Source organism: Pezoporus wallicus, unplaced genomic scaffold, assembly GCF_028554395.1.
Source record: "Pezoporus wallicus isolate ANWC-B61680 ecotype Strahan unplaced genomic scaffold, APGP_CSIRO_Pwel_v1 contig_593, whole genome shotgun sequence".
Classification (NCBI taxonomy): Eukaryota; Metazoa; Chordata; class Aves; order Psittaciformes; family Psittacidae; genus Pezoporus; species Pezoporus wallicus.
This window is the reverse complement of record NW_026642342.1, coordinates 2,071,564-2,087,573: the sequence shown is the minus strand read 5'-3', so window position 1 is coordinate 2,087,573 and position 16,010 is coordinate 2,071,564. Positions and strand designations below refer to the sequence as shown.

The window sequence follows — 16,010 nt, the reverse complement described above, 5'->3', positions numbered from 1 at the left end:
ACACAACTGGACACAAAAACACTCCTTAATGCAAATGTACCTTTAACAGTTTTGACAAAAACTTGTTTCTCTTTACTGGGGTCTTTTTCCTCTATTAGAATCCCGTGAAAAATGCGCCCAAATGTTCCTGTGAAGAGAACATACAGTAAGTATGATGTGATTAACATACACTGATAACATTAACAGAACTTCAGATTAAGAAAACTCTACCTTAAAACATATCAGCCAAAGCAAAACCTTAGAAACAGCTGCAGCTGAAGCCTAAGTTCCAAGTGCCCTATATTAAGTCAGCAATATATAACCCAACCACTTCTCCAGCAAGAGGTGGATTCAGAACTATATCCAGTAATTGCTGAAAATTTTAGGTAACTAGAACTTAAGGGGACAACTGTGAAAGTGGACCCATAACACCAGCAGAACAGAGTTAAATTAAGTATCAATACCAATGATGGGGTTATTTTTGGTAGTTCAGTCTTTGACAACTGCACTAAACACCAGCTCCAACCTTTTCTCACACAGCCAGTCTGGAATTCTCCAACATTTCTCAAAAACACGAATTTTGGTTTGGTTTTGGTTTTTTTCTTTAAATCTTCACAGGGCAATACTGGTTTCAGCCAATCTGTACCCATGGAACAGTTTGAAACAAACAGTAGCCCACTATTCAAATGTTTCACCTCAGCTGGAAGGTTTTGGGTTCATTTGGGTTATTTTTTCAGTCTCTCCAACATTTTTGCATTCACAAAATTTTAATGATGCTATTGCAGGAAGAGGAGCTACAGCTGGGAAAAGAACAACTACAGCGTGGTAACACTTTGAACTGAGTTTTTATACAACTCAGGTTGGCAACACTTTTCTGTCACTCTATCACCATGGCACCAATGTGCCATGCAGTCTAACCACAAATATACAGGATGAATTATTGAACAGTAAACTAAAACCTTCCTATCTCAGCTCTTGAAGACATCAAGTGCCTTAAGTATGTATTTCCAATACACAGGTGTAAGTCAAAGGGAAGAGAGCATCTTGTACTGAAATGTGTGCTGGTATGAAGCTATCTGTAAATGCTGAAATTAAAGAGGATGAGGAAGTATGTAAGAGCAGGTATGACTAGAAAGTAGTTTTCATGCAATCTAATATCTAGACACAGTAAGACTGTAACAGGGTTTTGTTGTTTTGGTTGTTTGCTTCTTTTAAGCAAAAAAACAGTAACCTGAAAGACTGGTGGTATGTTAGCAGGAATCAGATGTCACTGGTGTGCTGTAACATTTAGAGACAGCACTGTGAACATGCTACTTCTGTCTTGCTCTCCCAAGGCTTTTCCCAGGTTATGCTGTTTGTATTCCAGACTGACATCAAAGCCATTTCTCTTCTTCACCAGAAAACAGTAAAAGGTCCATGTACTGTGAACATCCATTTGCTAAAGCACACCTATTTCATAAGAAGCTTTTGTTGTTTTTTCTTAAGACACCTACATTTTTGTCTTACATCTAGTATAATATGAGCTTGAGGCAGGTTCAGAATCAAATGCTGCGCAAGCCCAGCAATACAAAAGGCCTGTACAGACCCATCTTCCTTTGCGCTCTCTCAAGACCTGGTGCTTTACACCACAGCAGAACCATAACACTCTAAATTATCTGCATGTTAAGGTAGGTTATATTATGGAAGCTACTTTGATGTTTATACTGAATCTCTAACTAAGATCTGCAAAACATGTTCAAGTTCCACTGGCAGCACTTAGGAATTCTTAAAAATTTTATGCAGACATTTCTATTATTCACTTTTTCGCCTCTGAATCTGTTTTGTTCTTAGATGACAGGGACTCAATTCCGTTACAGTCCTGAATTAAAATTGATAATTGTTCATTAGGACCTGTCTTTAAGTTCTCTAACTTTTGATGGGTTTGACAGGCTAAAATAAGAGCTGGAAGCCAAGAAACAAGATCCCAGTGTTAACTGGGTCCATATCACATTCAACAGCCATTTAAGCTATATCTGGTGGACTAGGGCAGCTTTACTACTTGGTGCTAAGCATCTGAAGCATAGCTGCAGCACTGAGTCACTTCTGGTCATAGGATGACTCTTGAACATTACAGCTACAAGCAGCAGACAGTACAAAGGAAAACAAAGCACAACCTGCATGCAAAGGAAGCTTTTTGCAGAACCACCATTGGAGTGGAGCACAAAGATACCTCCATAGAGATTTAGAGGCATACATTAAACAGGGAGCATAGCATCCTCCCATTGTTTTCAAGGCAGCAATGCAACACATTTAGCAGTTCTGCCTCCAAAGGATGAGCATCTCAGATCTCCAGCTTCAGAAGTTTGATTTCTCATGAGGCTCAGGGAACACAGACTCGAAGGTTCAGCAGTAAAGAATAATGACTATTATTTAAATATTTAAGCCTATTTCCCAAATTCAGTCTCAACAAGAACCAATTAATGTTGTGCATGAACACTTCCAAAGTAAACATTAAACTAAATCAGGTAATCTCTGTATTCTTCATATCGGAGCTGTAAATGTTGCATCTGCTGACCAGATTTCCAATAGGAAGCTATCAAATTGAGACAGTGAGATTTGTCAGCTGAGGTTTCTGTGGGCGTCAGGGTTTTTTTTGTTTTCCATTTTTCGTTGTTGGAGAATCTCTCCTGTAGTAACTTACAAAAGTGAGTTACTTTGCCGCTGACAACTGATTTCCTCATTCCCTAACCATCTAACCCTTTCCTTTAAATAAAGGACCTTTACATAAAGGACCAGATTATTATTACAACAGACAAGCTGAATGATTTACTGAGAATGATTCGTCGCTTCCCATTCTAATGAATTCTGGAAACTGCTTTCCCCACCCAACCCCCCCAAACGCAAAGACAGGTCTTCCTGCAAAAATTCTTCTCCTTCACCACAGTTATAAAGATCAGCAATGTCATCCATGATTAATTTCTGAAAAATCCAGCTATTAAAAAATATACAGACATATATATACACACACACACATTGTAGCCTACAAGTGTCCTATTAATACCTTCTTGAAGCACATCTTTTAGAGTGATCCTCTCCCTGGAGATGGCTATGTCCTTCACTTTAGCTTTTGCTTCCATTAGAGTGACACTTTTAAGATCATTCTTCTCTATCCGTAATGTAGGATAACCTGAGGAGCCAGCAGAGCCAAACAAACCAATATAAATACCCTTATAGTAAGAACACAATCACATTGCTTCACCTCAGCACCACCTACAGGTAAAAAGACATGGAAGCAGCATGTATTTAAAAATAGTTTGTTAGTCTTTAAAAGAATAGTAATGTTTAATAGTATTAAACAACAACAAAAAAAAACCAAGCCATGTGAATGTAATCATCTGCAGGGAAAAAGATACCACCCAGGAATTTTATGTACAGTCATGCAATCAACTCATTATTAACAGCAAGTAAACTCCTTATATACTGAAGTCGATTAACATGACACTGTTTCCTTGTTGTCAGGGAAGTGCAAAGACCACAGTCAAGAGACTTGGCGAGGAAGATGCCTTTCACCAGCAGAATATAACGAGAACTATCAGTGCCCTCTTCTGGCACTTCTAGACATCTAGATACAATACAGACAGGCCTTCATATTTCTGTACACATTTATGAATTATCATGGAAATCTTGAAAATTACTTTATTTACTTGTTACTGAAAAAAAGTTAACTCAAGTGTGGAAGAACTGTTCTTCCTGTTGATCTCATGCATGTAGTCTGGTTTTGCTCAATCTAATCTGGCTTGCTCAGCATGGACAAGGCCCTGGGGAGACCTTAGAGCAGCTTCCAGCATCCAAAAAGACTACAGGAAATCTGGAGAAGAATTTTTTATATGAGCACGTAGTAACTGGACAAGGGGGAATGGCTTTAAACTGACAGAGGACAGAGTTAGATTAGATGCTAGGAAGAAGCTCTTCACTATGAGGGTGGTAAGGCTCTGGCCCTGGATGCCCAGAGAAGCTGTGGCTGCCCCATCCCTGGCAGTGCTCAAAGCCAGGTTGGATGGGGCTTGAAGCAACCTGGTCTAGTGGAAGGTATCCCTGACCATGGCAGCCGGTTGGAACTAGATGAGCCTTAAGGCCCTTTCCAACTCAAATCAGTCTGTGATTCTGTGAATCTTTTTTCTTCTTATACTTGTTTTTACTGTTTCCTATGCTACTGGGGATGTCTCAAAACAAGTAAGACACATTCTGAAATAAGGACTAAACACAGCAAACAAGTGCCATTTAGGCACAGTGGCTACCATGCGCATCAAGGTGAAGAGGGTTTCATCATCACTATGGTCTTGGTCCTCCCACCTTTTGCCAGAGGGTCAGTTATAAGTTTTTAGGGATCATATTCACTTAGAAGGCCATACCCTCTGAAAACCCATCTTAGTGCTCTTACAACTATGCTATAAGCCAGTTCAGAGACCCAAGTCAAACAAAAACCCCATCATTCTACAGAAGAAGTCAAGGTTGGGCTGGCTCAGCTCCCCACATTCTCTTGCAACCTAGCAGCATAAGTGCCAGCACAAGGGAAAGGCCCACAGCCAGTCAAATGAGACTGAACGGCCAAGGAACAGCACAACAAATGTGGCCCCACGCCATCCAGCTTCCCTACAGTCTGAACAGTCCTTGCAGTGATGCAACGTGGAACATCCCTCCACTAGAGGGGACAGAAAACACCTGGAAGAGTAAACACCTCACAGATAATAAATACCTTCAGGAATTGCAGAATTAACACAGAACATGGCTAGTATCAGTCACCCAATCAGTCTGTCAAGGACCATACAAATCATTGCCAACCTTCCTTTTAATTTACTGCTCTATTTCATGTTTTCAAGCAAAGCTGTAAACTAAAAGAGATCATGAATATATCACCTTTGTAAAGCTTTCTTCCTATGCATTTCCACTGCAGGTTGCAGAAACAAGATGAGAACAACATAATCATCAGTAATACATGCTGATGACATCAGCTGCTTTGGTCTCCATGCATGAACTCATCCTAGAGCTAGGTGGATACTTCCACTTTCTATTCTCTCTTCCAGCTCTACACCACCCTCTGTGAGAGCTGCATAAGGCAGCTTCTTTCCAGTGTTAAGAAAACAAACTTCACAGATACCGGTGAAGTCTTTCTGGCTGACTGATGTATGTGCAGGGAGAATATCATGTTGGACAAAACACGGGATCATGATCATGTGATGACTCCTGGGCTCCACTACTTAAGGACGCCTCAATTACCATGGCATGGGTGGGTAAAACCACACACCACGTGAACTTGAGAGGCAAACTGACAGCCAGAAGATTCTCTTCTACTTGATACTAAACCAGTGTGACTCCTACCACCAAATATTCCAGCTGTGCACAACAGGGTCTGTAATTAGATTAACACTTACTGGTTACTGGCGTTGCATTGTTCGGTGTGTCAGCTCGCAAGTACTGTGTTGTCTGTGTGGAAGGCTGGGATAAACCTTGTGAGCTACTGCTGTCACTAATGCTGTTTTAAAACAAAAATGGACATGAACATGACTGCTTGACACTGGAATAAATAAAAACTTTATTTACCAACGTTAAATCCATTAAATCCAGAAGATTTTCTAGGCTTGATTTTTAAAGAATGGCATTTTTAAAGTCTCTCATACATTAAAATGCATTTTGGGAAACTCAAAAGTCTTAACACTTCTGTCCTTTGAGTGTGAACAACTTCTTACTGTTTTGTAGAATTTGCTGTTTTCCAGTACTTTTCCCCCACTTTTGGAAAATCAAGCTGACAAAACATTTACTGCAAGAACCTCCCATCATCCCAGAAACAACAACAATACTACATTCCAAAGACTTGTATGCATTAATTTCATTGTACAGATACCCCACTGAGACTCAATGAATACACTTGTTTGGAAGGAATAGCCTGAGCAAAAAAACATGAAGCACCCATAACACCCTGCAAACCTTAACCAGCTTTTTGCAGCCAGAGTGATCTCCTCTTGCTCACTTTGGGCATGTTAGTTGCTCTTTAGTTCCTGTGCTGGAGCAAAGATCAAAAACATATTCCCTACAGTTCACTGCTGTAAACAGTTGTTTGCCTTATACAGAAGGCTGTTTTCTGTCTTATCCTCACAGACAAAAACCCTAAAGAAAGAGCTGTTGCAGCTGTAATGGCCTAAGAACAGGCGAGCAAGTCCTGGCAGGCAAAGGCAGTACCTGTTACTAGCTCAGATGGCGGGGCTGGAATAAACTTTTTTGATGTCCCTCCCAAACACAAACATCCCCCCTTTTTTTTGAAACTTAAAAGCTTCTTCACTTCTGCTGACTGTATCAGGAGAACAAAGAGACTGGTTTGAGGAAAAACCCTCTGCCTTACCAAATAATCAAGATTCCATTTGCTTCTTGGGCTGCTACTGAGCACTGACCAAGCAGTGCTAGCCATCCTCACAGGATTTTTTAGACATACTTAGTGATGCCCTAAAGGACCACGGTTAGCTTTGAAGCAAGACTTCCTTTAAAAAAAAATAAGAAAGCCAGTCAACTGTTCTCCACTATACCATAATCACAGATGAACCTGCTGAATTTTTTCTTTAGAACTAATTCTCAATACAAACATCAGGCTTACTGATTAATAGCTGGCCTCAAGCTCTCCCTAGAAAACCCTTTTTAAAGTCATTCCCACACTCACTGCCTTCCAGGTGTAGGGGTCCAGCATAGTTTTCAGCACAAGGTTAAAAGCCACTGTTGGTGGCCCCCACTTCAACTTCCTTTAAAGTTTCTGAATGAATATTCTCTGGTGCTGGCAACTTACTACTGTTTATTTAACTGTTCGCACTGCTGCGACTACAAGATGTCTCAATATGATCCACTCTCAGAGAGCTGCTCAGAAAGATGCGCCCTGGCACGGTCACTGCACTAAACACTTATGTGGAACTTGCATTTATGGCTGAAAACTGCTTTTGTAACTTGATCATCCAAGAACCCTATAGATTTCTTTGGCTGGCTTCCTGCTGCAGGCAACCCTGAAAAAGGAATTACTCTTTTTATGCCTGTTGCAGGTTTGAAAAACTACCTTTTTGCTTGGCTTCAATCTGGTTTTCAGGTTTTACTTGCTCATGTTCATACACTCTCAGTTTTCTCACTTGCACACTACATCAGCTTTTTGAAGGATGCCTTCTAGCTTTTAATAACCTCCACTATCCTGCTGTTAAGCCATGCCAGCTTTCTCTGGCACTTTGTCAAGTGCCTGTGATAGGCATGCAAGCATTTATTCTGAACTTTCAATACAAGGTTCTTACATAGTCCATGTGCAGCCTGTAAACTCAGCGGCCTGGCTTCAGTTTCTACTTAACAACCTTCCTCATTTTAATTTAGCTGTAGTTTTCAAAATTAAGAGTATCAGGAGTGGGGTTTTCAGCCTCTGTTGCTCCTGGAAGGTCGTTAACCCTAATGATGGTATCATCTTTGAGTCAGAACCCCTTCACAGCAATGTTCTGAGCTTGCAATTCAAAACCAGATCAAAAGTTGTTTCTTCTATCACAAGTTCCTTGACTAAATACTACAACAAGCAGTCACTGATGATATGAAATGCTAGGGCATTAACACTAAGGCTAAATTTTAACACCGAACCAGCTTCTCAAGCAAGCACTGAACCATCCCCTCGGTTTCTTTCCTGGTTCCTGTGAGTGCTGTCTGCTCTGAAAAACAAAACTCCAGATCCTGATTTTCAGGCACATTTTGCCTGTGCTGCACCTCTGCTATGAAACTAGCTGACCACAGCTCTTACCCAGAAGCCCATCCAAGCTTTTGTCAGGTCAGGAAATTTTGGGCTCAAAAAACCCCAAGTCATCACATTGCTCTCTGAAGAACTAAATCCCACTATCTGCACAAACCTCACAGAAATTATCAGAAAGCCATACACCAATTTAGAGCAAATTCTCTAATACCTGCAAACCACACAGCATTAACAATAGATGAATTTTTAGCTTGTATCTCCACAGAAATCAAGTACAATGGAGTGGATGAAAGGACATTTGATTACACTAGGCTGAGACAAGTCTCTCAAAACCTCATAAATGACACTATTCACACTCTACAAATGTAATACTTTTCCTTTCTGAATTAAAGCAAGCTGCACATCCTTGTACTTGGGCTCGTGCTACAAGTCCTCTTCAGATGCATGTGCCAATTCGGCTTTTCAGAGTTGAAAATACATTTGGGAGAACACCACATTTTCAGCTTTATAACCAACCAATTGTAATCCCCACACTTTACCCCAAGTCCAAAGTGAATATTGGTAAATCAATCAGAATAGAGAAAACTGAAACTCAGAAAACTGAAACTCAATCTCCTGTAAAAGTCAGTAAAAATCAACTATTTTCAGTGTGCCCAGTTATCTGTCGAATTTTCCTTCAATCCTGACAGTCCCTGCAGATCTGCTTCCATCCAAACTTCCCCACTGTGTGCCATACACACAACTACTCTGGAGAAAACCCAGCAGCCACAAACCTCCCACCCCATAAGCAGCAAAGAACACGCAACTGCTGCCATTCTGCTGTATGGCACTTACCACAGCTCTACACAAGTCGTAACTGCTACCGCTCGACATCAAGAGTGGAAAATGCAAGCTACTACAGAGTGCTCATTCTGAGACCAGAACTCCCACAAACCTGAGTAAACGTGCCCCAGGAAAGTATCTGAAAAGTCCGAATACATACCTGTCATCCAACTCTATCCTTTTCATGCTGTGAAGATGCAAGACAGCCAATATTATTGCCACCAGGAATATAACAGCACAGCACACGCCAACACTGATATAAAATACACGGGTAGAAGTCGTGGGAGCTGCATTTACAGGATCAACTGAAAGAGAAAGGTGAAAGTTACTGAACCTTTCTCAAAAATAAGGAAACAAAAAGAAAACAAACATTTTGTTAGTTCCAGCAAGCTGACACTTCAGGAGGGCAGTGTTGCTGTCCCTAGACTCACCCCCAGTGCCCTGCCACCCAGGTCCGCTAGGAGCCAGTCTGCAGAGGAAGACAGTGATATACCCCCAAAAGACTGGCCACCACGGTTGCTGATGCAGCAAAGCAGGGCAGGGCACAGCAAGGCACTCAACACCTGTATTTATTTTTTGGGTCAAAAGGAGGGTTCCTACTGAAGGATAAAAGCTACCCAAGAACCTCCTAAAATAGTCTTGTTGGCCCTGCTGGTTCTATCTCACACAATCCCTTGACCTTCCTCCATGGCTCCCATGATGCAAACACAGTAGAAGCATGGACAAACCAAGTCTGCAGCTCAGATGAGCCCGAACAGAGCATGTGGCATGCATATGCTAATTAAGCCTGGAAGAACAGGAGTCACCTGCACACCAGCACACACACCAATACATTAAATAAAATCAGAATAATACCTAAGTACACCAAAATAAGTTGTGCACTCAGAAGTACTCACAGATAGCCTTGCTGCTGTTTTTATCAGATGCTGGAGATTTTACTTCTGGTTCAAGCTCTAAACAGATGAGAGAAAACCATTAAGTTCGGTATACATTTATTATTGCAGCCCTTCACAGGAAGTCAACTGCCTTATTTATGGAAAAACAAACCTGCTTTTCCAAACAGGTGAGCCGACTTCAGGACTACAATTATCTCCCGATTTCCATTTTAAAAACCTAACCACTGTACAATAAAAATCACACTTAAGATGCATGGGTCAGGTATTTCACCACTGATACACATGTCCATTAAGGCCATGCTTGAACCCACTGAATCTACCTACCTCAAAAAACCTTCCGGCTTGTCCACCAAAGTCCAAAGCAGCAACAGTAGAAAGAGGAGGTGCAGAGTATATGAGTGTATGCTAAGACACTAAATAACAAAGACCTCACAGAATCAGTTACTACTGGATAGAAAATAATATCTGAAATGTTTAATCAATACTACCCTGACCTTTTGGGAAGAAATTCTGGCTTGAGTCTAAGGCTACTCATCCTAGGAAAAAGTAAGAGATGCAGCCATGGGCACTGTGCCTTCTCAGCTGATGCTACAGTCATGAGTATTTTAAAACTGAAGAATGAAAAAGGTTATGCCTATTTTAATGCTCATAAATATGGAAAAAAAGTAACCAGGACGATCACTGTCATTGAAATTCTTACGAACCCACAGAAACATAATCTTTGCAAGAATTCTCTGCTTAATTTAGGAAGTGGTTCTATCTCACACACCCAGGTAACTGTGAAGTACCTACGGAAACCTCCTCTGCACATTCAGTGGCTCAACAAGCTATGAATGCATAAGCAGTGCTGACTTCCCCCACCTAGAATCTTTGAAAAAATACCTAGGTTAAAAAAAATTGCAAATTATCAGCCAGACCTCCATTTTCACTAGAGATACACTTTAAATTATGAATGATCTTCCTATAGCATCAGCACAGCATGAGTGTCACACTATTATGTGCTAAAATGCCATGCTAGCCCTTTCACCCACGCCTTCCAGAAGTTCATCCTTAGGCATTCATACTGAACAGAAGTGACAAACACACCTCTGAAAAGCCAACTACTGTCCTCAAAGGCTTCAAGTAAACCGAACAGAGCCACAGTGAGCACATAGATAGAAAAGTGGTCATCGTCCAAAGTTGCCTGAGAACAGGCCACCATAGCCATTTTTAAGGAGAGGACAGTTCTTGAGTCTTTACAAGATAATTTCCTTCTGATGCCTATGAAGCTACATATAGGAAGTTGCAACAGGAGACAGAAACAATCCAAGAACAAATTGTGCCTGCAGATTCCCAAGTCAAAACCCAAGAGTCGATCCGGGATTTCTGAAGTCTGCATTATCTACCAATATCATTTTGTACTCCAAGTCTTAAAGACTAACACCTGCTTATAATCACTAAACAGCCAATTTTAAGTTTATCACAATTTATAGATTAAGTAGATTTTGTTGGTAATTCTTAGAACAATCCAAATACTCAGAGTGCTGCAGTTTTGAAGAATTTGTTTCTTCCTTCTAAGCACAACAGAGAAAATGCTTTTTGTTATATATGTAAAAAGGTCTGTCAGCACAGCAGAACACTGGTGGAATTTTTTCATCCATCAGATTCTCCTTTTAAGAAAAGTCTCCATTCATCCCTGAAAAGCAGAATTTTACCTGGTTTCTTCCTATCCTCTTCAACATTCATTTTCAGGAACTGTCACTTGTGTCCTGGTTCATATACCTTCCCACTCCTTTTTCCTATCATACTTTAAACACTAAAAGCTTTTTGGTATTTGAAACTTGATGCCTTACTTTTGTAGCACATTTTCCTTCGCTTGAAATTTAATACTGTGATGTTTTTTGATGAATTTATTGTCAAGTTGAGCTGCATTAGTATTGTGACCTCAGAGTCAAGTCTGCCAGTGCAGGAGAGTTCAACACGAAACACTGCAAACAGACAACACAACTGCATTACAATTCAGTCTGAGCACTTTTCAGACATCCTAGTGAAAGAACGTTTAAATGATAAGGGTCTTTTAAAATTATGTTTATAATACACATTTTTAAAGAACGTGCTACTAAGAAATGCTGTTTTAGTCTTCATGCTTTGTAATTTCAGACAACTATTAAAGCAGGAAAGGGCACAGATTTGTAATTAATTTATGCAAATTGCATTAAACATTTACTGATTACTAAAATTGTATTTGTGGATAAATGACCATTAGCCATCCATTAGCTCTGGAGTTCAAGTGCTGTCACAAGAAACCTCCATTACTACAGAAAACCAGAAGATTTAATTTTCCTTGTTGCTTTTTCAAGTGCTATGAAGGTTAGCGTTTTTTCCACCACCAGTAAGCTTAAATATTCTGGTCTCTGCAAATCTGACTGGAATCAAAGCTTAAACTAATATGGCACTTTTTATTTTCTAGTTTATAGGCCAGTATTATTTATGCCAACAGAGCAAACACAATAAGCCTAATTCCCCAGTGTCTGCTTTCATAAAGTAGTGGTACGCAACCAAAGCATCTACATATATATATATATTTTATTGCCCCTTGAGTATCTAACAGAGCACAAGACAGTGAGAAACCATACCTGAACAAGCTTCAGTAATGATAATTTGCACATTTCCCGAAACCAATGCTAGTGTCTATAGTATAAAATCTACGGAAGAGCTAGCATATATTCAAAATGGTTTTCTCAGTTTTAAACTTACCAAAACCACTTCAATATATTAACAACTCCCACACACCTTGAAATGCCATCTCTATAGGCTAGAGAAATTAAAAGGTGTGGATTTTAAAATTCATGCACATGTTAATTATTATTATTGAAAGAGAACAGGAACCTTGCCTTGTGTGTGTATGTATACATAGGAAAATATCTATCCTCCACTGAACAAGGGTGAAAAAATATTACTCCCAGATTAATAGTTTCAATCTATTTAGCAATACCCTTTTAGCAATATCAGAATTGTTGCAGAAGCATGTAAACATATGTTTAACAGAGGAAAATTACTCTTACACAAGACTACACACATTTGGAAAGAAATTAAGTACCACCTGAAAGCATCGTTAGTATCAGCACTAGCTGTGCACTTCTGGGGTGTTACGGGTTTACCTGAAAGGGTGCGAGGAACTTCTCCTTGGAGAGAAATGTTGGCCTGGGGCATGGCCATCGCCATGGGATTATCTACCTGAAATCCCAGTTTATACTCAACCTGTAGCAACAATTGGGAAACAGAAAACATGTAAGAAATATCTATAGTAGTAAAAAGAAACGCTACATAGTCATAATTATTCTTGAAATTAAAAAACTATCTTTAAAACAAACAAAACAAAAAAAAACACCATCCGGCAGAGACTAAACAAATCATTTCAGAAAAAGAAAAAAAATCGTTAAGTAACTGGAAATCCTTCAAAATGTAAGAGCATACATAATCTTTATCACAGTTATTGCTGCACATTCTAGCCATAGTGATTAAGTGAAATAAAAATCCCTTTCCATTTAATCAAGGCCTGGTGATAACATACTAGATGCTAGTTTTATAGATTCTTGACTCCAAACATAGGTTTCTAGAAATCTCTAAAATGCAATTGCTCTGCATTTGATTTCCAGAGGCTTCAGTTCATGGATGCTCCTTCTGTGTGTTCAATGAGCCCCTGGAAGAGATTCCACAGCCAGTAGCTTGGATATATACATATATGGTCTGCCAGAAGCAAGAAGTAGAAAATACTTCAAAAGAAGTGGTTAACATTTATAAACCAAGAAAGGAACAGTTCAGATACATATTCTCTAACTTACTGCCTGCAACCATAGAAATAATTCTTTTTCCCCTAGTATAATTTTTGCAAAGAAAAAAGCCATTACATTACAACAGTGGGTATTCCCTAAGCAACACAGATCATGTATCAAGCACTCCAACACAGATGTTATGTCTGCTTACCTTAGATTTCGCATGCCAGCTGAAGTGAAGATTGTTGGTCTCGCTGGGTATTAAGAGATTGAATGACAATGCATAATGATTAACCACATCATTCCTCACATAAGACAACTCTGCATCAAGACCTGTAATGAGAAAGAAGAGTAAGACAGGGAAGAACCAGAAGTAACACACTGGAAGAAGCAACTCTCAGTACCACCAACTCCACTTATATTTGAATGTTTAAGCAACTACTTCCTCAAGTTTATAAATTCAATTGCAAGTTTGGAGATGAATGCTCATGCAGGTCAGCATTAACAAAAGTGCTTCGAATTCTTACAATTCAACAATTTCAGAGATGCTGCAGCCTAATGAACAGGTAAAAGTTGGAATGGGAAGGAAAGAAACATAACTTTTCATACAATCTTCCAAAAGAGTCATTACAGACTCTCCTGAATGTAGCCCTGTCTGCTTCTGGGAATCACAGGCCCAATTTTGGTCTTATCTACAACCGCCTACACTCAAAACAAACTGCTTTGGATCATCAGCTTGTTAACTGCAGGTAATTCTTCCTGGAATAGCACATTTCTTGAGACACATAAGTACTATGGAATTAACTTCAAGGTAATTAGATCATAACACAAAACATAGTGAGAGAAGGAATGTCCATTTGTACACCAAGTACCTTTCCCTTTCTGGACATTTTAATAAACCTACAGAATTGAAAGACCCACAAAACTATTTATTACAGAGCACTAAGGTGCATTTTTCTAATTAAGACACATAATCTGATATTAAAAATACCAAAGCTGCTGTTACCTTTTGCGGCACATATTCCAAGGTCACAAAGAATGTAAGAACACAGGGTACAACTCTAAAGCTTGCCCTGGGTACTATTAGCAATTAGTGATAAAATAAGCACTACAAGTTAACTCACTTCCCCGCAGCTGTAAAATTAATCCCAGATCTATATCCTCAGGACAAAACCATAATGTATTTGTAATCAGTACTATTTTGTCTTGTGTCATACTGCTCTTCCTCCTTTGCTGCCACTGAAATGCTATTCTGGCTCAGCAATATAGTGACATGCTAAGAGAACAATTAGGCAAACCAGACACAGGTGCATGCTCCAAGCATAATCCATGCAGAGGAAATAGAGTTCAATTAAGGTATCCTGAAGTTATTCCAAGAATATAGAGAATCATGAAAGGGTTGTGGGCTTTTAAGTAAAAAAAAAAGGTAACAACTGAACTGTGTAGACAAGCTGCATTTAAACAAAGCTTAGCTTGAGAGAAACAGTTCCTCCTGTTTAGTGCAAAAACTGAGCATAGAGCACTGCAAAGTGATAAGCTTTCTCTTATTCCAGAACTTTATTTAATCCACCTTGTTTTCCACAAGATACAGAAATGCAGCCAAGATATTCCTCTTCACTCTGGTTGCTGTTAACCACTGCTGGCTCATTAGTGTCCTGAAACTTAATCAAAACCCAAGAGTATGTAACCACAGATACTGGGACGTGGCTAAGAGGGAGAACCCTAGAGACTGGATGCGTGAATCAACAGACCAGAGTAATCCCAGGGACAACTACTCAAGATCTTGAACAGAAAAAGATGCAGGTGAAGCCTTATGTGCTGAATATAATCAGCCTGAGACAGTATCTAAAAAAAAAAAAGGTTAAACTTTTCTTGTCCGATTTGTACATTTTTCTACTCAATAATAAATGGCAAATGCAAAAATACATCCACCAGCAAGATAGGGAGGAGAGGAAAGCACAAACAAACCTTGAAACAAAATAAAGCTTGGAAAACACATTAAAGAAACAGTTTTAAAACATCAGCTGTAGTTCTGCTTTGGCAAGCCTCCTTAAACAATCTATGTGCAGACAAGGCACAATGCTAAAGGATCTGGTTTCTCATTACTTGGAATTGACTAACCTACACCAACCCATGTGAAAACAGCAAAACCAATGCGCTGCTCCGATTTCCAGGCAAAACCACCACCCTTTTACCCAGGCAACCCCTAAATCTCATTAGCTTTCACATCTTTGTACCTCCCAGTCTTGAGCGCAAACCTGAAAGAATAAATTAAACTTGAACACAAACAAAAAGGTAAATTTAAGCAGCACCACAGAGAAAGTCTGTCATTCTTTGCACTGTTTAACATAACAAAACATCTGAAGAAGCTCAGAAAGGAAGGGGAGAGGCCAATTTTCATTCCCAAATGCAAAGGATGCTGGGCAGCCCTTGTGTTCATGACAAAATTGAATCATTTCAGTCTAGCTGCCTAACAAAACACCTCTTTGCAAATGTCCTTGGGCAAATGCAGCCTAGCTTCAACTATTTTTTTCCTCTCATTTTAAGCACACTATACAAAAGAAACTTTCCTCTATCAGCATGTGAAGAACTAGATTTTATTCTTACAAAGCAAATCTATCCTACAACATGCACTAGTAATAACACATCCTTATTAAGGACAACAACAGTGTTCAGGAGTCTGTTACCTGGGGTTCTACTTCATTACTTACTTGTTTCAAGCTATCATAACATTATTCTGGCAGACTTTGCCTATAATCAAGAGACAGAAAACAAACATGCAATGTAAGAGTTAAATGAGATTGCTGTTAGACTAGAGCTAAT

General features: G+C 39.5%; 1 protein-coding gene across 2 annotated transcripts in view; it reads right to left on the bottom strand.

Moving 5' to 3' along the window:
* RYK (receptor like tyrosine kinase) overlaps positions 1-16,010 on the bottom strand; it is a 51,745-nt gene that overhangs the window by 23,152 nt on the left and 12,583 nt on the right. The window contains exons 2-9 of one of the 2 annotated variants that reach the window (XM_057429036.1): positions 13,399-13,520; positions 12,573-12,672; positions 11,265-11,399; positions 9,433-9,489; positions 8,697-8,841; positions 5,391-5,491; positions 3,020-3,154; positions 41-127 (exon numbers count right to left, since the gene is read on the bottom strand). In XM_057429036.1, coding sequence (XP_057285019.1) covers positions 41-127; positions 3,020-3,154; positions 5,391-5,491; positions 8,697-8,841; positions 9,433-9,489; positions 11,265-11,399; positions 12,573-12,672; positions 13,399-13,520 — 882 coding nt within the window. The remainder of the gene's footprint in view (positions 1-40; positions 128-3,019; positions 3,155-5,390; positions 5,492-8,696; positions 8,842-9,432; positions 9,490-11,264; positions 11,400-12,572; positions 12,673-13,398; positions 13,521-16,010) is intronic. The other variant, XM_057429037.1, reaches the window with a different exon arrangement.